At 37.9% G+C, this 23930-nt stretch overlaps 1 protein-coding gene across 3 annotated transcripts in view; it reads right to left on the reverse strand.

The window, feature by feature from the left end:
* The window catches only part of wipf2a (WAS/WASL interacting protein family, member 2a), a 28916-nt gene that overhangs the window by 3136 nt on the left and 1850 nt on the right, over nt 1-23930 (reverse strand). For all 3 annotated transcript variants that reach the window (XM_061727269.1, XM_061727261.1, XM_061727278.1), the window contains exons 2-7: nt 17192-17336; nt 15682-15814; nt 14863-15015; nt 12433-13065; nt 5682-5921; nt 1624-1725 (exon numbers count right to left, since the gene is read on the reverse strand). In XM_061727269.1, the coding sequence (XP_061583253.1) occupies nt 1624-1725; nt 5682-5921; nt 12433-13065; nt 14863-15015; nt 15682-15814; nt 17192-17254 (1324 nt within the window). In that variant the 5' untranslated portion in view covers nt 17255-17336. The remainder of the gene's footprint in view (nt 1-1623; nt 1726-5681; nt 5922-12432; nt 13066-14862; nt 15016-15681; nt 15815-17191; nt 17337-23930) is intronic.

Here is a 23930-nt window from a genome sequence, read left to right on the forward strand (position 1 = left end):
AGAAAATTAGAATATTGTGATAAAGTCCTTTATTTTCTGTGATGCAAAAATGTCATACATTCTGGATTCATTACAAATCAACTGAAATATTGCAAGCCTTTTATTATTTTAATATTGCTGATCATGTCTTACAGTTTAAGAAAACTCAAATATCCTATCTCAAAAAATTAGACTATTCTGGGAATCTTAATCTTAAACTGTAAGCCATAATCAGCAATATTAAAATAATAAAAGGCTTGCAATATTTCAGTTGATTTGTAATGAATCCAGAATGTATGACATTTTTTTTTTTTTTTTAATAAATTGCATTACAGAAAATAAAAAGGACTTTATCACAATATTCTAATTTTCTGAGACAGTTCTGTATAAAAAATGTAAACCCCAAATAAAACAATGCCCCCCCCTTTAATACTGGAATCACTATTGGTCGTCATATTTCAGAATCTGAAGTCCAAACTGGGCTGCTGCGTCGCTTACTTCATTAGACACATAACTCTCAAAAGTTGTGAGAGTCATCCTGAAGTTTTGAATTTAAATATTTCTCCATTAAATTATGGACATAGACCTCCCAGAAATCCCTCGGACGTGAGCGGGTTTGACCTATGAGCATTTGTTGCAGAAATAAACATCTCCTTCCAGTTAAAAATTACAGCTTGTGTTTCGAGGAAATAGAAATTAAACCAAAAGAGGTTCTCCATCATTTCTGGGAGGAATCGTTAAGAGATGAAAACAGGACGTTGGGGAAGTCACATCATTTGATGCAAATGCTATTTTGCAGTTAAATTTTCTCAATAGGGTTGATTTTAAGGTTATTTTACTAGTTTTTAAGTGTCTTAACGGTCTTGGGCCTTCTTATTTGTCTGCACTACTTTTACCCTATCGACCCTCACGGACCCTGAGGTCCTCCGGTGCTGGCCTTTTAACCATACCAAAAGTTAGAACCAGGACACACGGGGAGGCGGCATTCAGTTTTTATGGTCCCCGGTTGTGGAACAGCCTCCCGGAGAACCTCAGGGCCGCAGAGACTGTTGATGTTTTTAAAAAGAGGCTCAAGACCCATCTCTTTAATCAGGCTTTTAACTGACTCATTTAACTCTTTTAAATTTTTTTTTTTTAATACATTTTATGTTTATGTTTTATGTTATGTATATGTTTGTGGAAAGCACTTTGTGTTACATTTTTTGTATGAAAGGTGCTTTACAAATAAAGCTTGATTTGATTTGAATACCGGATAAGCTGATGAGAATGGATGGATGGAATGGATTTTCAAAATATTAAGTTTTGTGTCACTATATTTATTGTACGATAGTTCAGTTCCACGTCCTCAGTTAACAATAACAACTAAACTGCCTGATATTTTGGGTGCCGACATTTACATTTAGACTTATGAATCTCAAATCAATCTTAGGTATGAGGTTTTTGTGCATTCTTTGTTCTGATTCATGCTACGGCTTTTCAATATTAACTATTCATTTTGAAACCGGGCAAAACATTTAGGTTTTATGTATATTTAGCTTGTAACAGCACTATGGAGTCCATGAGCTGCAAGGAGATGCAAAGAGGAAGTGAAACAAATAAGCGTCTCAGAGTAAACAGCAGAGTGTAAATGGTAAATGCTCGTACCCTTGTTGCTTTTGCTGGGGTAGATCTTATTAGTCGGCCTGTACTCCTCTGGAGGGGGAAGATCTTCAATCGGATGGAAGTTGAACTTGGATTCAAACTCATCTGGAGGAAGAAGACAACATGCTTAGGAATTATAACATTACTACGCTGCAATCATTTCATTTTTATTTATTCTGATCATGGAAATATGCAAAAAAACAAACAAAAAAAACAAGTAAAATGACAACACAATCAAAAGCATATTCCATAACCAGAAAGGAGCAGGAAGAAGAAAATCTTATTCTACCTGGCCCTCCCTCAAAACTAAATTGAACAAAAATAACACATGGTCTGCACAATTACTTAGTTAATATCACAAAGAACGAAAAAGAAAAAAAAAATCAAAGATAGATTGTCTGTCTCCATACGCATATATTATACATTTTAACTATTTCATCCATACATTGCTATTTTTTTCTCTTTAAATTTTTAAACTGAAAGATGTTTATACAGCCCTTTAAATAATAATGTAATGAATTCCATAACTTAATTCCAACAACAGAAACGCTCATCTGCTTTAAAGTTGTTCGGGCAAATAGATGTTTAACATTACATTTTCTACGACTATCTTCATTATCTGAACTGAAAGTATTGTAAGTTTTCTGGTAATCACAACAGACTGTGAGAGAAGGAAACGACAATCTAGGCCAACTATAGGACATACAGTATGTAAGGGTGGCATGGGAAAAATAAAAATAAGCCGTCATTACTGTCAGGAACTACACAATTTATGAGGACTGCATTTACTGTATATCACACCTTTCTAACAGCGTTGTATAAACCTAATCTTTTTGTCTTGATGACCTCAAAGTGCTTTTACACCACAGGTCACACTTCAGACAGCACTCTGTCTATATAGATTTGTCTTACGGGTTTATCCACTGTTGTTTCTTTTGGAAACTCATGTTTCTATTAATCTGTGTCACATGATCTGTGTCAGATATGGCAATGATGTCACAAAGACAGCAGAGGACGCTGTGAAGTAAAACCAGCTGAGTAACAAGCTGTAATACTATCATATTTGGCTTTGCATTTGCTGTGATATTTGACAATGTTGTTTCAGACTTCTGTGAAACAACTTAAAGAGGGGGGGGAAAAGCAGGAGTCCAAGAGCAGATGTTTTACGAGTGTAGAGAAGAAGCCTGAGTAAAAGCTGCATGGTACACACTGGGGAACATGAGCTCTGGAGAAGTAAATCTGGAGGAGGAAACAGCCGGTAAACTCAGCAGAGCAGAAGTTCATCCAGGTCTTCCACAGATTCAGAGTGATACAGCACCCAGACAGAAAAACAAGAAAACCTGATCGTGTTTCTAAAATAATACTCAAGACAAGACAGTAAAATAATACAATAAAAACTTGGATTCTTATCATTTCTGTCCAACCCCTCATATAGATAATTTTGTACATTTATGCTTTAAGAAATCAAGCTTTCACATCAAAAACAGAGATCTATGCATGTTATTTGCTCTGCTGAACAGCCAATCAGAATGATCTCTCCCTGAAAACCCAACACCGGGTCATACACCATCACTCGGATGTCAAACACTCTTACACATTCCTCGGTCATTTTTTACGCGTCATTCAGGCAGCCAATCAGCACAGAGCCTCATTATCATAGCCCCGCCCACTCAGAATCCTGCATAGATAATGAGGTTAGAGAATGGGAAGATAAAGACATGGCTCAGAGGCTGAATTTCTCATTTATTTGGCCAAAAAAAAATATCAAAAGCTTGTTTTTAAGACATTCAAGGCCTGTTCAAAATAGGTCTTAAGCTTGAGTTATGGTTCTGCGTGCCTACGCCGTCACCGTGACGCCGTCACCGTGACGCCGTCGTGAACCTTCGGACTTCTCCGTCACTCCATTTCTCCGCGGTGCAGTTCCCCCCGTGACCGCTATGTCGCAATCTTTTCCTGAATGGTTTATCAGACTTTTTCCGGTCACAGTGAATCAAAGAGATAAGGACAACTATTGTGCAAAAAAAAAAAAAAAAATAAATAAATCAATCACACATACACGAAGAAAAGAGCGCTGAAAGTTCACGACTGCTTCAAACCGGAAACCGGAAAAGTGTTGCTACCAAGCGAACCAATCACAGCCCTCTCGTCTGCGTGTGGTCTGCGTCGCCTCAATGCATAGTTACAATTTTTGGGAGGTGACGTCAGTGACGGCGTTAAGCCTGTGTTGAAAAAAATCGATTTTCCGATTCTAAATCGATTCTCATATTAATTCCTAAAAATCGATTCTTATGTCTAAAGATCAATTTTTTTTTTTCGCCAGGTGAACTTTAATCCCAGTAGTTGGACACACAGTTTGTCATGACACTTCTGAAAAATGCAGGTGCTTCATGGCAATATGTGTGCGTGGTGACAGAATAAATTAGATAAGCTAGAATGATTTGTTTACTGCATGAACTGTTGTAATTTCTTTCTTTTTTGCACTTTAAATGGATATTGAAAGGCCTGTTTGAGTTATTTATTTCTTAGTTATTTCACAATAATTATTGTGAAATTATTATTTCACTCGTTATTTTACAGTCATATAATTCAGCCAACAGCTCAAAAAACATTTTAAATAACACTAACCCAAATCAATATCGAATCGGATCGAATCTTGATATCGATTCTGAATATTAAGAAATGAATATTAAGAATATTAAGAATCGAATCTTGACATTTTAATCGATACCCAGCCCTAGTCTGCGTCGACGCCGTAGGCACGGCGTGGTTTTGATGCAGAACCATAACTCAAGCTTTAGATGATAATAGGTCTCCTTTAAGTTAGATGTGTCATAAATTCTGTATATTAAACGTGTGAACCAAAGGTAGTCTAGGAACTACCTCGGCTGTTATATGCAAACGGGGGGAAAGAACCCAGTTTGCATATCTGCAGGAGGATATTTGACTATCCATGACAACTCACCACTGTCAGCTGTGTCATATTAAGATCACAAACTAAAAACATTTCAACAGCTGAACAGCAGCCAGCATTTAAAAGAGATGCCTTTAGAAGGGATGGCAACTCTTGTAATGCAGATGAACAACATCTGTAAACTTAGGACAAGCATTTGTTTAATATTAAATGCTCTGTCATTGAAGGCTTAGTGTTGCAGGACTTAGCAAAGGTATGTACAGAGTGCAGAAGGAAAGAAAGTAACTGGAGAGAACACAGTAAAGAAACCACTCCTACATAACCAACTATGACAGACATCCCAAACTGCCAAAGTTTTGGGGTGTTTTTGGCTTTGGTAAATGGATCAGACCTTTGCCAACAGAAAATGCTGAGAAAGTGGGGGAAAAAGCTACCAAACAAACAAACAAACCAAACTCTTATCTAATCAATTTGACCAAATAACGATACTGTTTTTACAACTTTGACAGTAATGCTAAAATATGAAGTGTTCATGTGCACCAGGTCATATTCTGAGGTATTAAAACAAAAAATGTAACCACTGCTCATTGGTTCAACTTTAATTTTGTGTTGCTGTACTTTAATTTGGATGCTGTTTAATATACAGGACTGTCTCAGAAAATTGAAATATTGTGATAAAGTTCTTTATTTTCTGTAATGCAATTAAAAAAACAAAAATGTTATACATTCTGGATTCATTACAAATCAACTGAAATATTATAAGCCTTTTATTATTTTAATATTGCTGATCATGGCTTATAGCTTAAGAAAACTCAAATATCCTATCTCAAAAAATTAGAATATTCTGGGAATCTTAATCTTAAACTGTAAGCCATAATCAGCAATATTAAAATAATAAAAGGCTTGCAATATTTCAGTTGATTTGTAATGAATCCAGAATGTATGACTTTTTTTTTTTTTTTTTTTTTAAATTGCATTACAGAAAATAAAAGAACTTTATCACAATATTCTAATTTTCTGAGACAGTCCTGTAGCATGAATTTAAATTGTGTACCCAAATTCTTAATACATAAAAAAACAACAACAGGATTTCTCTCTTCTGCACTTGGCGCAGCAGAGGTTTAATTAAATTGCCAACATCCCAACTCACCTATGATGGATTTGGAGGAGGAATGTCCGTTGCGGATGGGCGGGGGAGGAGGAGGAGGTCCAGCCGGGGTACGGGAGCTGGAGGTGATGGAGGAGGATGAAGAGGAGAGAGGAGGAGGAGGAGGTTTTCCTGCCCGGCCGTGCGGCTCAGAAAGAGCAGTGCTGTGGCCACGATACGGCGGTGGGGGAGGAGGAGCGTCCCGGCCGCCGTTACGAGATGCAGGAGGCGGCACCTGAGGAGCTGGGGTCACAACGCACACAAACATCTGCTTTAATGGCTGACATCATACAGCTACTGTTACATATAGATTGGTGATTAAACAGTCAACCTCTATTAACCCAACAGTTTTTGAAACATAAGTTTACAGCAGGCAATTGACTTTACAGCAGGAAATTTACAGCAGGCCAAGTTGCCTTCAGTCAAATTATTTATGACATATTGTGCCAAAGAGCCTTGTTGTGTTCATAAAAATGGAAATCAAATATATAAAAAAAAAGTTTTTTTCTTTTCTGGAAGGAAACGTTAGAGATGAAAACAGAAAAACAAGGGTTCTTCGACCAATCGGATTCACTCTCTGCCCGTAATGATCTGTGTTGTATAACAATCTGATTAGTGTCAGGAAAGAGGCCAGTTAGAGAGAGACACATTTACTCAGAACTGGGACAAAATCCCCACGCACGACTTATCCAGATAACTGAGAGGTAGATGTCAAACTAATAGTGATGATGCATTCAGGGTTTATTTCTAGTTGCGTGATCCGTATGTGTGATCTGTGAATATATTACATGGGTTGGTGCCAATTGATTGCATTACCAAACACTTTATCAACTCTTCCTTGCAAGAGTGAATTTGTCTAAAACCTGCAACTGGTCCACAAAGTCTAAATGTCAGACAGTAAGTTAATAAAAAAACAGTGGTTGAATGACAGAAGTGCTGTTGAACCAGGTTCACATTCACGTATTTTCAGGCTTCAAGAATCTTAATTTAAAGGGGACCTGTTATGAAATACAGGTTTTTTCTTGCTTTAACATATATAAAGTGGTCTCCCTTAAGCCTGACAACTCAGAGAAGGAGGAAAGCAACCAAATTCTGCAGTGTCTGTACAGCCGCCCGGATGAGGCGCCCAGTGTGATGTGGATCTACGAGCCAATAAGATTCTGCTCCTGTCGTTACGTAACGGCGGAGCGATTTACATAGGTTGGCCTCCGATGCTTGTTTTTAAGACATTCAAGGCCTGTTTAAAATAGGTATTAGATGCCATAATAGGTCTCCTTTAACATCCTGTTTGGCCAAATTCAATTCTGGGTCTTTTATTCTAGCTGTGGAGGAATGTTGATAATAATTTTACTTTCAAATTATCCAAAGAGTGTATCTAATGTAGTAACTGACTGATGTGTCAGACTCGCCTACCTCGAACATTAATGTGAAACATAGCAGGAAAGCTGGAAAGTAATTTACTAACAAAGATAACATTTGAGCACACGCACCACTGAGATGGTGCAACAGTCTGAAGTGTTGGCTTCAGTGTTGACATCAGATACGTGTAAATAAGACAGGAGCAGAGATGGATAAGTGAAGGGTCAAGTGGGTAGTGGTTTGACTCAATATGAAAAACCTGGAGCTGCTTTGTCAAATCTGTGCACTTGTGAATTTTTGAAGTGTCATAACTCGGACACTTCATTACATTTTTTTATTTATTTTTTGAATCCATTCAACTATTTTTTTTCTAAAGATATTTGAAGCCAGATTCATCTCTAGAAACCAACATCACCGGGATGCTACGCACTGCGGCCCAACAGTCTTCAAAAGTCTTTACTTTTAAGAGAACGGGGAAAAAAAAAGTCATTAACAAACTGTCCTTTTGTTCAAACTGTTTATCTGTAGCCTCGGCCAGTGTTTCTTTAACTTTGTAATAATTGCTCGGGGGTTTATGTTCTGGTCTCTGGAAAGATCCTAGAGACAACTGTTGTAATAGACGCTATATAAATAAAATGGAATTGAAACTTTGACCCTGGGAAGACACTCTGGCTTGGTGACATGGACAAATCTTCATATCCTGGAATTTTTAGGTAGAATACTGTTATAGTTTGCATATTTGAATTGGTTTAGATTGGTACATTTTATCACCACACAAATGACTTAACGAACACTCATTCCCACGCCAGAATTTTATTTCTTAAAAAAAAAAAAAAAAAAAAAATCAATCCCATATTTCCTACTGATGTATAATGCAGGTAATATAATCAATATCTTATAATGCTGGGATACCGCGTAGCTCAAAACCTCATTGGCATTTCTTAACCTCTCCCCTACTCCAACAAATTAGCTAAAATCAATGGGTCTTTAATAGACTTGAGCACACCCTGATGACAAGATTATTGGGCAACCCCTCCACTTAACAGGATGTTTTGGAGCAGGAACATCTAAAACATTCATGGCAGTGGGAGCCAGAGGTGTCTTCAGTATTCACATTCATTACTCAGGTAGAAGTATAGATACTAGAGTTTAAAAACACTCCTGTAGAAGTTGAAGTATCAACTCAAGTTTTTTACTCAGGTAAAAGTATAAAAGTACTGGTTTCAAAACTACTTAAAGTATAAAAGTAAAAGTAATGTAAGTGGGAAAAAAGCCTTTAAGGACAAAAGCCATTGAAAATGAATGTATCTTAGTATAATGCAAATATATTAAAGAAGCATATATGTGTACTATTGAGCATTAACATGTGTTTCAGAGAGCTGCAGATATGATGACTAGTTGTCTATAAGTATTGTAATGGTGCAAAAAGTCAAACTTCAGAGGCATGTTATCATTTATCCTAACCTTTATTGGAATGTACATCCAAGTTTAGTTGCAGGAATCTGAGGGAACGGATGTAAGAACAAAACTGGACAAGAACATCTGAAACAACCACAACCAAATTCACTCTATCCGGATGGAGACATTTAACTGGATAGTTTTTTTTATTAAAGGCCGAAATGAAATAAAGTAACAAGGCTGTTTTTAAAATGTAAGGAGTAAAAAGTACAGATACTTGCGTGAAAATGTAAGGAGTAAAAGTAAAAAGTCGTCTGAAAAATAATTACTCCAGTGAAGTATACATAACCAAAATTTCTACTTAAGTAAGGTAACAAAGTATTTGTACTTGGTTACTTGACACCTCTGGTGGGAGCCGAGGACAACAATGAATAAAATGAGTGGCGGACGGTAAAAATGCTTAGGTTTGTCTGTCATTTCTACTTAATTTAATGGTTTAACTTGCATTTTCATTTGCATTTAAGACAACTACATTTAAACAAGTTGCTGCAGATTAAGGAATTTGAAACATGTATGCTGATTATCCATCACAGCTTTTAAAAACTATTTTCTCATTGCAGAACTGTTGTTAAAAACAGTGCATTTGATAATTATAGATAAAACATTATTCAGAAAAAACGTGCAAATGATTAGGCAATCATTCATTCTTCAATAGTTTGATTATTAAACCCCCACATTTTGACTGGAGCACCCTGGCTGTAAATTAAGAAGAAACAATGAAAAAATGTTGGATGTCTGTGTACAAACACCAGCAAACTCTTCTATAAAAGGGCTACAAGACATGACAGAGTTGGATTAGCTGTTATTTTTAAGTAATATTTTACTCTGCAGGCTTTTAGGTATTGGATAATAATAATAATAAAATTAATTGAAAAGAAATGGATCTTGACTAAAATGACAGCAGCAATGAAAGAAATCGCTGACATGCTGAAAAGGCTGATGCAAGTGAGAGAGAAAAGCCGCGTGAGCCTTAGGGTGCGTCCCAATACTCCCCCTCGCCCTCCTTTTCTTCCCTAACCCTAACTTTTGCGCGTTCCCGTGAAGGTAGTGGTGTCCCAATTCCTCTTTTCACCTAGGGGGAGGGGGCATAACGAGGGCTAGGGGCTGAGAATAGCCCCTTCAAATCGAGGGATTTCAGATGCTGACTTGGCGAGCGAGGGGGTATGAAAAAAAGAGGCTCTGCGTCGATTTGACTCGCCGACCGAAGGCAAACAGGCAGACTGGTCTCAGAGAAATAGAGAGAAATAATCCTGTGACTCGTCAGATTTGTTTTGGATGTTTCTGATATAATAGTCTTCAGAAACCACAAAGTAATCCAGCTGTTATCTGGGTAATTTACACACTTTCAGATAAAGTTGCGGAAGATCACGCCAGAATAAAGGGATTTATGGTTCCGCGTTACACCAACGCAGATCCTACGCCGTAGGCTCTGCGTCGATTTAACGCGGACCCAAGCTCCGGACCCGGCAGACAGAAATCTCTAAATTTCGGAGCAAATTTCTTAACAGGCGTAGCTACAACTGTTAGATTTCATCTATTAAACCAACATATTCCTAAATGATTTATTTCAGCCGGCGTGATTCTCAACAGAGCTGCGTCCCGGGAGAGAGTGTCTCTCCCGGGGCTGACGGAGCAGCCTGACCCGGCGGAGACGTCTCTTCTCGGGCTGTGAGCTGAGGCTGCTCCCCGGGGCCGGCGGCTCTTCTCATCTCCGAAAACATCGGGTCAAATTTCTTAACAGGCGTTATTTGGATAAACTGAGCCCCGGTTGGGGATCTTAAGGTTACCATTATACCTGAAAAAATATTAAAACTTAATAAAGTGCCATATTAACAGCGCTACAGCTGAAATTAAAACAGCTTTTGGCTCTCAGCTTCCTGATCAGGGAAGGGATGAAAACGAGGGGTAGGGGGAGAATTGGGACAGGCACCTGGGCCAAGTGCCCTAGATCTCAAGTGCCCTAAAATCTCCCCCTTCTTTTTTAGGGCTTAGGGAAGAAAAGAAGTGCGAGTGGAGAAAAGAAGGGCGAGTGAAGGAGAATTGGGATTGGGCCTTAGTGAACAGGACTGGAATATTCCACAGGGCTGCAGGAATGCAGAGAAACCAGGAACGCTCGTGGAGAATCGCTTAGGTGTCCAATCATAACCCAGAGATTCAACTAACAAGTGCCTTCCTGTTTGGTGAGCTCACTCTGACATCAAGTTATGAATGTTTCCAGGGAGCCATGAAACCACTCAGTGGCAAAATCACTTTCTAGTAACTGGCCACACTCTCGGTATTATATGTCTGGGGAAATGCAGAGTTGTTTAACTTCCTGACAATGCAACAGGCGTGAAATAATCTTCCCAAAAAATGAAAGAGCCAGAGCCAGAGACGAGCCTTCGTGTGGAGGAGATGTTTTCAGCACTCTATGCTCCTTTACAACGACATCCTCTTAAACGGCAGATAAGACTAAACTTGCTTTGTCTTGTGAACATTCCTCCAAATGAAAAGGGGGAAGGAAGACAATAAATAAATCACTAAAATTAACAAAGAATTAGTCTGGCAATTTTGGGAAATAAACTGTTGCTTGCAGCTCAAAACAGTGTGAGAAGGGAAATATGTTCTTTTACATGAAGTCAATTAATCCGTTCAGCTGCAGGTCGCTGGATCATTAGCTGCTAGAAATGAGAACCCACTCCAGTTGAGACTTGTTAAACACCAGCTGGATATTCCAAACCACTTGTAAAAGTTATGAGTACCTTTCCTTTAACCTGGCTTTTTAGAAGTGGGAATTTAACACAACCGCTGACTAGGGATGGGCGGTATGGACTAAAAAATGTATTCCGATAACGATAAAAATGACAATTAAAAAAATACCAATTCAACTCCATCTTTGAAACTATAAATCTATCACCACATTCAGTCTTTGGAGCCCCAAAAACACTGCTCTAAAACAATACTAAATACTGCTAAACTACACCAATTATTACACCACTCTGGTGGAGACCTCAGCAGCAGCTGTTATATATATAATATGTTATATGTAATTATATATAATGTAAAATATATAATAAATTACTTGTATTGCCATCCTTTGCACTCACTGTTTTTTTGCAGACTCTGCATATACAGGACTGTCTCAGAAAATTTGAATATTGTGATAAAGTTCTTTATTTTCTGTAATGCAAAAATGTCATACATTCTGGATTCATTACAAATCAACTGAAATATTTCAAGTCTTTTATTATTTTAATATTGCTGATCATGGTTTACAGCTTAAGAAAACTCAAATATCCTATCTCAAAAAATTAGAATATTCTGGGAATCTTAATCTTAAACTGTAAACCATAATCAGCAATATTAAAATAATAAAAGGCTTGTAATATTTCAGTTGATTTGTAATGAATCCAGAATGTATGACCTTTTTTTTTTATTTTTTTTTATTTATTTTTTTTTTAAATTGCATTACAGAAAATAAAGAACTTTATCACAATATTCAAATTTTCTGAGACAGTCTTGTAATAGATGATGTTTGCTCCTCGTCTCTCTTTTTAAATCAAAACCAGTTCCAGATAACGGAGCTGGAGCCTCGTTTAACAACGAGCTCCTCGCTCTCAGATCCGCCTTCCGCTGTGTGTTAAGGCTGATTTATGGTTCTGCGTTAAATCGACGCAGAGCCTGCGGCGTAGGTTACACGGTGACAAGCGCCGTACGTTGCGCGTCTCCGCGTAACCTACGCCGTAGGCTCTGTGTCGATTTAACGCAGAACTATAAATCAGGATTGACACAAAAACACATCAACGGGAATTTATCGTTTTTACAACGAGATGACAAATTCTTACCGTGGCGAATTTTTTGGACGGTATATGATGAACGGTAAAATATCGCCCATTCCTACCGCTGACCTTTAAAAGCAACAAGCAGCATGTATTGTGTGAGGGGGGGGTGGCTGTACCTGCTCTGCGTCCAGGTGGATCTCTGGCAGGTGGGGGGGGTCTGCTGCCCTGCTGGGCCGATGGAGACGGGGACGGTGGGGGTGGCGGGGCGTGGCTGCGTCCTCCTGGTGCATGCTTTTTGTTCAGGGAGTTGTGTCTCTGGGGAAGCTCCGGAGCTCCACCTCCATCCAAATGAGAGGGTCCATTGGAGATCACTGAGTGCGGTCGGTACGGTGGAGGGGGAGGGGGGGCGGAGGAGCCGCTGGTGGGCGGCCTGCTGGAAGACTGAGGCGGCTTGACCGTGCTGGATGGGGTCGGGCCCCGGCTGGGCGTTGGAGGGAGGGGTTTCTCTCTGCTATAGGAGGAGGATGTTGAAGGTGGAGCGGGTGCTTTCTGGTTAGGGGTCGGGGGAGCGTTCCCTCTGTTTCCTCTGTTAAAGGGTGGAGGGGGGGGCGGTGCAGAGGTGCTGTGCTTCATGCCGCTGCTGCTGCTGGGGTTGGATAAGTCGGGCAGGGACGGGCGGTGGCCGCGCTGGTGCTCCGGTGGAGAGGGCTTGTTGGCTGGGGAAGGGGAGGTGGAGCGGCCCACGTTGGGGCGCGAGGCTGCAGGCCGGGACCCCGGGGGCCGCAGGGCAGATCTGCCCACTGACCCGTCTGGATGGAGGACAGAAAATCAACCTGGTTTATAGCTGCCTGTTAATACTACTCCAAAAATATAAAACATCAAACAAGCAATCAAATCATCACCAAAGGAGAACAGCACATTTATTTTTATGATAAAGACACTGCTGCAAATTATTGCTTGATGAAAAATTTACTCTTAAATGGTACAGCTTATTGATCCATTAGCAGCTATGTGAAAGATTGTCTCGGTTGCAGGAGTTAAAATATGGAACAGCCTAAATAATGAATTAAAAAACTGTAGTTCAATAAATACATTTAAACTATGTATAAATCCAATATAATCGAAAGATACAGAACATTAGTGTGATACAAAACTATATATACACACAGGACTGTCTCAGAAAATTTGAATATTGTGATAAAGTTCTTTATTTTCTGTAATGCAATTAAAAAAAACAAAAATGTCATACATTCTGGATTCATTACAAATCAACTGAAATATTGCAAGCCTTTTATTATTTTAATATTGCTGATTATGGCTTACAGTTTAAGATTAAGATTCCCAGAATATTCTACTTTTTTGAGATAGGATATTTGAGTTTTCTTAAGCTGTAAGCCATGATCAGCAATATTAAAATAATAAAAGGCTTGCAATATTTCAGTTGATTTGTAATGAATCCAGAATTTTTTGTGATTTTCTGTAATTGCATTACAGAAAATCACAATATTCTAATTTTCTGAGACAGTCCTGTATATATACACACACACACATATATATATATATATATATATATATATATATATATATATATATATATATATATATATATATACATACATACATACATACATACATACATACACACCGGTATATATATATATATATACATACACATACATACCGGTATATATATATATATATATACATACACATACATACCGGTATATATATATAAATAAATAAATAAATAATGCTCCATACTATATGAAACGATTACAATAATAAGAATAATTGTTGTTGTAATAATAATATTTATATACCAAAAAATGTAATGATTGGTCTTTGGTTTCCTTTTGTTTTCTTCTAGAGATTGTTTTTTTTGTTTCCTTTAAGCATTGATTATTTACTTTCTCTGTTAGTTGTTTTTCTGAGATCCGTCTTCCGTTTGTTTTTTACTTGATTTTTCTGTCATATTTACATTTGTCTTCCTTCTTGTTTTGCATGTGTATTTACTTTGCTGTTTTTTTGTTGTTGTAGATTGTTTGTCCTGATGTATTGGTATTAACTATGAAGTAAACAAAGTTAAAAAGGGTAGACACAATAAGCTTAGGCTTCAGCTACACCTTTTGGTTGGTTTATTCTTTACTTCTTTTTTTATTATTTCTTTCCTACGAAAGGAAATGAAATGCAATGTATTGTATCAATTAAAACTGAACGGCCAAATAAATTACTACTACTGCTACTATTGTACATATTAGACAGGTCCACGTCCCAGCTCTGGTGCTAACATTATTAAAATCTTAAGAACCATCATACTGCCCAACCGCTAACTCAAACTTTGAATGAATGTCGTTAAAATATGTCTGCTTATATATCCTTTAATCATTTTTATGCCAACTCTTTTATGCCAGGAATAAATGACAGGAATAAAGTGCGAGTTGAAGAGAATAGTACAAAGAAGTCAGTTCATCTTATCCTGCTGCATAAATATGGACGAATTTTAAATAACTGATGCAACTTGTTATCTTAAATCTCCTTCAGAAGCAGACTTGAGTTTACACCTTTAAAGAATTGATCAATCAAAAAGTGAAATAAAAAGGCTTTACCTCCTACTGGGCGCAGTTTGGGCACACCTCCTTGGAAAAGTCCTCCCATTCCCATTGGCCCTCCACCTGCAAAACCTCCTCCACCACCACCACCACCACCACCACCTCCTCCTCCTCCCCCGCCTCCTCCTCCTCCACCACCACCACCTGATTCTGGAAACAAAGAGGAAATATGTTAACACAAACATTCAATGAAGAGATTTTATATTTGGAGAGCATAACGGTTCATCACCACAGCTTTCATCTTACAAAGCATTTCTAGAAATGTGACACCTCTGAATCTCATAACACATGGGGGGTACTTATGTTTCTGCTGGTTTCATGAAAAATGTTCTCATCCCACAGTTATGATTACCGTATTTTCTGGACTATAAGCTGCTACTTTTTCCATAGGTTTTCAACCATGCAGCTTATACAAAGGTTCTATTCTGTGGATTTTTCTTCCACAGCTCGGGGCGCTCTAACCGGAATTAGAATCAAAACTAAGACAAAATAAATGCAAAGAAGAATACACTACTTCTTCTTTAGCAGATAGAAGTAGAAGCAGATTTCAAACAAATAAATAGATAAATAAATACTGGTTATTTTCTCTTGGTTCTGTCCCGTTTTAATCAGCAAAGTTGCTGCCGTGTTAAAATAAATATCTAATCTAACAACAGAAATATCTGCGGCTGAAATATCTTTTTTTTTTTTAAATAGAGCGGATGCGGCTTATAGTCCAGAAAATACGGTAGTAACTATTAAAAAACACAATAGTGAAATAAACCCTGAGTAGTTTGTGTTAAAACGTGTAACATTATGTGATCAGATGTAACTTACTCTCTATAACGGGAGCACTGCGGTCATTAACAACACCAGCCTTCTTCAGCTTGGCTCCCTTGCAGATGTCCGACAGCAGCGCTCCTCTGCCTTTTGCCTCATTACTACTTAGTTTTGGAGGAGTCGTGTTCGCCTGCAGAAAGAGTTAAAAGCCACGTTAACGCCTCTGATTCTTCCAGCCTAAAGTACATCAGAAGAGTCAGGGGGACACGGTTTGACTGGAACTGTATATCAAGAAATAGTTACGGTGGCCGAGACCCGCCATTGCTGAAAATTAAAGAAACGCTGCAAATAAAAAGAAACACTGCTGCAAATAAAATAAACGCTTTGCAATTAAAAACAAACGCTGCTGCAAATAAAAGAAACGCTGAAAATATAAAGAAACGCCGCTGCAAATTTTAAAAAAACGACGCAAATAAAAAAGCCACAACGGAGGTGAATTACCGGGGACTATTTTTGCTGATGCACCGGTGTTTTTTACGTGAGAGGAGAAGAAGACGACGAAGAGGACGTAAGTGAAAAGGAAGAAATAAGAAGAGCGAGGAATAAGAAGAAGAACGAACGAGAAAATAAGTGATAAGGTTAGTGTTCAACGTCGCTATGTGTAATTTCTAATGTGCAACAACGGTGCATCGGCAAAAATAGTCCCCGGTAATTCACTTCCGTTGTGGCTTTTTTATTTGCGTCATTTTTTTATTTTATTTGCAGCGGGGTTTCTTTATATTCGCAGTGTTTCTTTTATTTGCTAAGCGTAGGGCTGGGCGATTTTGGACAAAAATAAAATCCAGATTTTTTTCTCTGAAAACCCGATTTTCGATTTCGATTTTTTGAGTAAAACTACAAAAGACAATGGAATAAATTGTTTCAAATATTTTATCTTTATTTTTAAAGAAAAATAGCAAACAAATTTCCCTATTGGGAATGAAGTCCAATTGAAAGTATAGTAAAGTGACAACATTTACAATTTTCTTGACCAAACAAAGATGACTAGACGAGCTCTGTCTGTAATGCAGCCAGCTGCAAAAAAGGAAAAATCGATTTTCCACTTTTCCTTTTTTTAACATGGTCTTGATTAATAAATCCGATTTAGATTTAAAATCGATTAATCGCACAGCCCTAGCTAAGTGTTTATTTTATTTGCAGCAGCGTTTGTTTCTGTTTGCAGCGTTACTTTTATTTTCAGCAATGGCGGGTCTCGGCCACCGTAAATAGTTCATCTTTTTGTGGTCTCGTAAGAAAACAGGACTAACGTGGAGATATGAAAAAGCCTTTCAGACTGGCTTCATGTTTTTATACTCAGTGAGTGAGCAGCTCACTATAAATCCTACAGGTGAGGTTTGGCTGGTCCCAGCCTGAGGTGTTGGACTGTGTTCCTAATGTTTTGGGGACATCTTTGCAGGAACCGTGATCTTAGAGACGATGGTAGATGAACTGTGATTGGCTAACACCTGCCACTTGTGAGTGTGTTATCCGTGTACCCGGCTGTGTTGTGTTTGATCCAATAACTAACCTGACTGAAGGTTGGGGGAGGCGGGGGTCCAGGGGGAGGAGGGGGAGGGGGAGGAATAGGCATCCTGTTCCTCTTTTGGCACTTGTCTATGCAGGATAAAGATCACGCTCTTCACCGTCTCCAGTGGATCAACACACACCGACTCCTAAAAAAGAGACACATTTAAACTGAGGATGCTGAAACAACAATCCAAGAGTTTCTTCATTGACATCTTCATCCGTCCAGGCAAAAGTAAATCATGACACAGGCCTAATATATATATACAGTGTATAATAATAATTAAAAAAAAAAAAAAAAAAAATATATATATATATATATATATATATATATATATTTATATATAAACAACACTCCTGCTATATATGCATTAGTTGTCTTGTTTTTTTGGGGGGGATTTATTTGTAATTAAAACCAAATTCTCAAAAATTAAAAACCAAAATAGACCGAAAATAGAACAAATAAAAACAGAATGTGGGAAAAAATAAAAGCGGTTTCATCCGTCTCCGTTTTCTGCCCTGGATCTGTTTGATAATTCTGCAACACAATGTTTCCTGAAGCAGTTCTATCAGCATTCTGGGAGCTGATTGGTCCTTACAGCATCATTAGCTGCAATACTTGCTGTTTATCTCAATATAATACTAGTATTAATATGTTGCAGAACTACAGTCATATCATTCATGCAACAGCTCAAAAAACTGTTTTAATAACACTAACCCAAATCAATATCGGAATCGAATCAAATCTTGATAATCGATTCTGAATCAAATCTTGACATTTGAATCAATCCCCAGCCCTAATGTTGATGCGTACAAAAAGAAGGTCCCATGTTGCCAGTTTTTATGTTTATTGACCCATCTGTAAGAACCACCTCCCAAACGCTTTCAGCTCCGTAGAAAAACACGGGCAGATCCTCAACTCTCGTCCATTTTATGGTGTTTATACAAAACAAATAAAAAAATAAGTAAAATGATGTGGCTTGGATACTTATGATAGATAACAGGACCAGGTATCCTGAAGGCATGAGCAACAGAGTTTATTTTATTCAGTTTCCTAAATCCAAACAAACCCGAGCTAAATGTCTGCTTCGACCAACAAGAACATTTATTCTCAGGTAAAACAAAGCAACAGTACTTTTAACTCTGCGAACATTATTCAATCACAACCGTTAAGCAGCAACACAAGCCTTGATGAGGCGTGTCGCCAGCACCAACAACAGCCACAGTTAAATGTCATCAGTGTTGTGACTTTACCTCAGATTGTGGACCTACTGAGACCCAAAGGGATCACTTCAAATCTAGTGATCTAGTAGATCTGAAGCCATGTAGTGCTATGAATTCAGATCTAGTTGGAAGTTATGCTCTCACAAACTAAAATAATTAAAAGGTAAATTCATTAAATGTTAGCTTGCAGCACATGGACAGTGTTAGTACTGGATGATGTCGACTACGATCATGAGGACCGTAAGATGAGGCTTCTCCCATCTACCCTGTGACCTGGGATTTTTTTACCCCTTCATGGTCATAAAGTCTCATTGGGATACTCTTTACTACCTTTGGCGTGACCAAATGATCAATTTCTTCCAAGGGAAATGCGCGTAATTAGGCCTGTGTTGAAAAAAAAAATCGATTTTCCGATTCTAAATCGATTCTCGTATTAATTCCTAAAAAACGATTCTTATGTCTAAAGATTGCTTTTTTTTTTCCCCCATCATTACATTTTCGCCCGGTGAACTTTAATCCCAGTAGTCGGACACACAATTTGTCATGACACTTCTGAAAAATGCCAGGTGCTTCATGGCAATATGTGTGCGTGGTGACAGAATAAATTAGATAAGTTAAAATTATTTGTTTACTGCATGAGCTGTTGCAATTTCTTTCTTTTTTTTGCACTTTAAATGGATATTGAAAGGCCTGTTTGAGTTATTCATTTCTTAGTTATTTCACAATAATTATTGTGAAATTATTATTTTACTAGCTCAAAAGCTCAACAGCTCAAAAAACATTTTAAATAACACTAAGCCAAATCAATATCGAATCGGATCATGATAATCGATTCTGAATATTAAGAATCGGAATCGAATCGATTCTTGACATTTGAATCGATACCCAGCCCTACGCGTAATGCAGCTCAGTCCCAGCAATGACAGGAGACTTGTAGCTTAGATGAAGTTAAGAGACATTTTGCTTACAGCAGCAATCAGATTTATATATCAGGACCAAAGGAGCTTTCAATCCCCCCAATTCTCACTGACGTGGTGCAACAGTCAAGCATCCACTGGTAGCCGAGTTGAAAATTATGTTGTAATTGTGTTGGAGAATTTCAGTTCAGAAAAAGGAGGCCGTCACTGCCGGTCTGTTCCTCTGGCTTTTGTGGCATTTTGGGGGAATATTTCTCCGAAAAATTGCAGGATTTTTGTAAAAGTAAGCTTCAATGCCACGGTCACATAGCACAAGGTTCCCCTCTGCTCGGGAAGTACATACTACATACTGGAGACGACGTCAAATATGGAAAAAGTAAATAAACCAAACAGCAACATGAAGACGAAATATCTACATTTAATCTAGTTTCTAAATGTCCAGGAACTTTTCAAACCTTAAAATGTCTGATTATGGTTTTTTTGCAATAATGTGCCAGACTAACTTATCCTCTGAAGATTAGGACAGGATATTACAAGTATTTAATCAATATTGATACTCTCTTCATTATTACCTCAAAAATTAAAACAAAGCATAGACATGACGTGTAAACATTAAAAGATTCAACCGTTATGATATGATAGGCTACAATCAGACCAGTTTTGACAAGTGCTTTTCCTGACATTTGTTTTGTATCCATTAATTATTAATAAATTCATTCAATTCAGTTTTATTCATAGCATCTATTACAACAGAAGTTGTCTCTAAGATCTTTCCAGAGACCCAGAACATGACCCCTGAGCAATTATTACATAAACATAACATAAAGAATGGCAGGTAAAAAATTCCCCTGGTGGGAGAAAAACCTTAAAAGAATGTGTGTGTATTTTTTTATAAAAGTGGATTTGTGTAAAGTACTAAAGAGTAGTTGGCCCCTTACATCCTCATCAAAATGCCTCCCTGACTCTCCAAACTGAGAGTGCTGTGCATTTTGATGAGACGTTACAGCTACTCAGAATACAGAGATCCACATCCTTACCATCTCAAACTAAAACCTCAAGCACTTCAAGTGGATTTTACACTCTCGCTTTTGCACTTATTTTAATTTATTTTTGTTGATATGACTTGCTGTCGTCTTCTTAGGCAAAACCGATGACGTTTTAGGAAGGAGAAGATGCACTGAAATGAGGTTGTTTTTGCAGTTAATGTTATCCAGAAATTGTTGCTTTCTGTCACTAACGCAGCAAAAACCTCAGAAGGAAATGCAGCCAGGCTCATCAACAGTCGATGATTTTGCTTTATTCAATGTTCCAACAGTGTTTTAAAATGTATTGGTTTAACATTTTTAAAACTTATTTTTATAGCAGTTACATGCTGTAACAAGCACCTTTCGCCAATAAACATGTCTGCCTCACTCTGCTGCACCTCTCACTTTCTTGTATTTTTTGTATAATTGTATATATGTCATTTTTCTCTACCTCAAACTGCTGCACCTTAGTTGTTTATTTGTATATATGTCAACAAGTACCACATTTGTTTATTTACTGCCTAAAGAGTGAAATAACCGGAGTCAAATTCCTTGTTGGACAATGTTCGAACCTGGCCAATAAAGATGATTCTGATTCTGATTAAGAAATGTTCATAGAATAACCAAATCTATATATACACAACTATCTCTGCTCTCAGGCGTATTACTATTTTAATTAAACACAATAAACTTGAGGAGATGAACGTAACAGCTGCTGCGTTACAGAGAAGTCACTACATGCTGGGCGGGTTTCTCTCTGATCCTTCACAGCTAAACAAGTCTCTTCCCATCTATTTCCCTCAATAGGCATTCTTGTTGGGAGAAGGCAGTTACTGAAGAGCCCCTGGGACACAGAACGGTGTACAAAGAAAGAAAATTAGCACTTGGTAAAATCCAACAATATGGACAAAGAGGGAGAAAGAAAAGTTCCTTTAGCACTTTAGTTTCATATGATACCACATAGGGCTGCACGATTAATCGTTAAAAAATCGCGATCTCGATTCATGCTTGAACGCGATCTCATTTCCAAATGACGACGATTTAAAAAAAAAAAAAAAAAAATTTAAAGATGGCTGCATAAAAAAAAGGACTAGGCCTATGTTCTAGGTTGTTGTAGTCCTGTCATGGTCAACTATCATGTTGTCATGTTTGTTATATTTTGTTAACGATTGTGGATTACATTTGGAGAAACATCTACCTTTCTCATCACCTGACACATATTGCACATAAATATTGTTAAAATTATTATTGTTAAAATTATTTAAAGACAAGAGAGATGTTTATTGTTTTTATGTTCAATGTCAGCTGTTACAGCAAAAAGCAGCCAGAGGAATAATTTGTTGCCTCAGAACTACAGGATCTGTTACAAGTCCCCTTTCTGAAAGGGTGTTCAACTCGGGGAGGAACAAATATTGTTCAAAATTGTTATTATTGTTTAAATTATTCAAAGGTTTGTGTAAAGAAGACAAGAGATGTTTATTGTTATTATATTTTTGTTCAGCTGTTGCAAAGTTAAAGTAATAAGTGCAATAAATTTTATATTGGAAAAAAATCGTGAGAGAATCGTGATCTCAATTCTAAGCAAAAAAATCGTGATTCTCATTTTGTCCAGAATCGTGCAGCCCTAATACCACACTAGTCTGCCGGTTCAGGAAGAAACACCAAAGCAAGTATTGCACTGACCGCGGAAATCTTTCGTAGACAACAGCATGGAGAACGGACCGACGTGTATCTGTGTGTGTGAACATTTAATACATACGTTTCCGTGTTCTCCAGGCTTCTAATATTGAACGCTTGTCTCTGTTTCCATTGCAGTTTTGTCTGAACAAACACGTAAGGATGAAAAGGGCTTATATTCTGCTGTCATGTAAACACCAGAGGTGCTTTCTGAAGCTCAGATTTGAGAACTTACAACTTGGATAGACGTTTTCTGAGGGTAAATGTTTCTCCAGTGATTTGTAAGAGCCATAACAGGGCCAAAGTCCCAGAAAGTGAGGAACTTGTTGGTCATAAACTCTGGGCCTGCTACACCTTTGACAGCTACAAAGGTCAAACAGAAGGACGGTTCTCAGCTGCAGGTGGCAGACGACACAAATGAGGGCTGATCACAAATACATACAGACATAGTTTAATCATCTGCACACTGCTTTTGGGGAATATAATGCTTTAAAAAAAAATTATCAAGGTAACATCCAAATAATGCACCAGAAAATGACTGATTATAAAATGTACATCACCAATAAACATTTCAGTCTGCTGAAAACAGATAATCATTCAATAACCTTTACCAGACTGATATTGTACACGTGGAAGGCCTTGATGTTTAAGTTAAGTTTAATGTTAAAGTTTCTGGAGCTGTACATTTATTTTCAAAAAGCGTACGGTAAATAAACCCTCCAGCTGAATTTAATCAAGTTTAACATCTAACCTGGTGCCAGGAGACTATAGACCTGGAGCTGAGACGGCTCTGACTGTGACGACGCGTCGTACAATGAGCGTCTGAAGTCGCCGTATCTCCCCTAACCAGTTAGCAATCTATGGCCTTTGTTGGCTCGTCGCAGGCAGCGATCAGCGTCTTACCCCACCCTCACCGAGCTGAGGCAGGTTTTCACTGACAGAGAGCAAAGGAATCTCACCGAGCCAGCTCGCCTGCCAGTCACTTACGTGGTTTGAGGGGAAAAGCACAGAAACAGACTGAAACTGAGCAGGATCAAAAACTGCTCCAGGTTTGGAGAGTATTCAAGAAGCAAAAGGAAAAACACAAAAGGAGTCCCTTAAAATAAAAATGTTTTCACTCCGTCTGTGATTATGCCCCCCACTAATAATGCCATGGTAATAAAAATTATCATTCCAATTAAACACAGGTAAAATAATGTCATCTTTGTGTTTATACCTTCAATACTAACATTTCCTCAATCATCAATTACCAATAGACCTGACAATTAACATACTGTCTAAAATGAACTGAGAATGTTTGTCATAAATAAACAAACTATATTACTATTAAAGAAATGATCCCATAGTTAAAACTCTGCCGCTCAAAGAAACCAACAAGACTGGCAGTCATGTCATTTTAAAACCTTTGCCTCCCGTCATCTCATCCTTTCCACTCACGATCACAATAAAGCCGGGTCTAAAGTAGGTCATGATCCGAGTGGTTTTCTCTCCATTAAACAGCTATTCAGCAGTAAAAAAGAAACAGTTTCTCTAACCCCCAGAGTGAGCTACAGACAGAAACACAGCCAGATAGGGAGGGGTGTATGAGGAAGTTGGATGCTTTTGTGGTTAAGGAAATACACTGTGCTACAGGGCTGTAAGTTTCTGGATGAGTGCTTCTAGAGTTTGAAGACACTTGCTCTCGACTGAGAAAAACAAAACCTATATTTTTCTACTCTAAAGACATTTCCATGGCACATTTAAAATTACAGCATCCTCCTAGCTTAGTATGTTTGATAACTTAACACACAGGAGTCTAGCAATAATCAATATCACATTAAAGAATACAACATATAAACAAATGATTAATTTAAAAAGCCTGGTATAAAATGGTTTAAAACCAATCTCTAAATCAACAAAA

This window comes from Cololabis saira, chromosome 1, assembly GCF_033807715.1.
Source record: "Cololabis saira isolate AMF1-May2022 chromosome 1, fColSai1.1, whole genome shotgun sequence".
Lineage (NCBI taxonomy): Eukaryota > Metazoa > Chordata > Actinopteri > Beloniformes > Belonidae > Cololabis > Cololabis saira.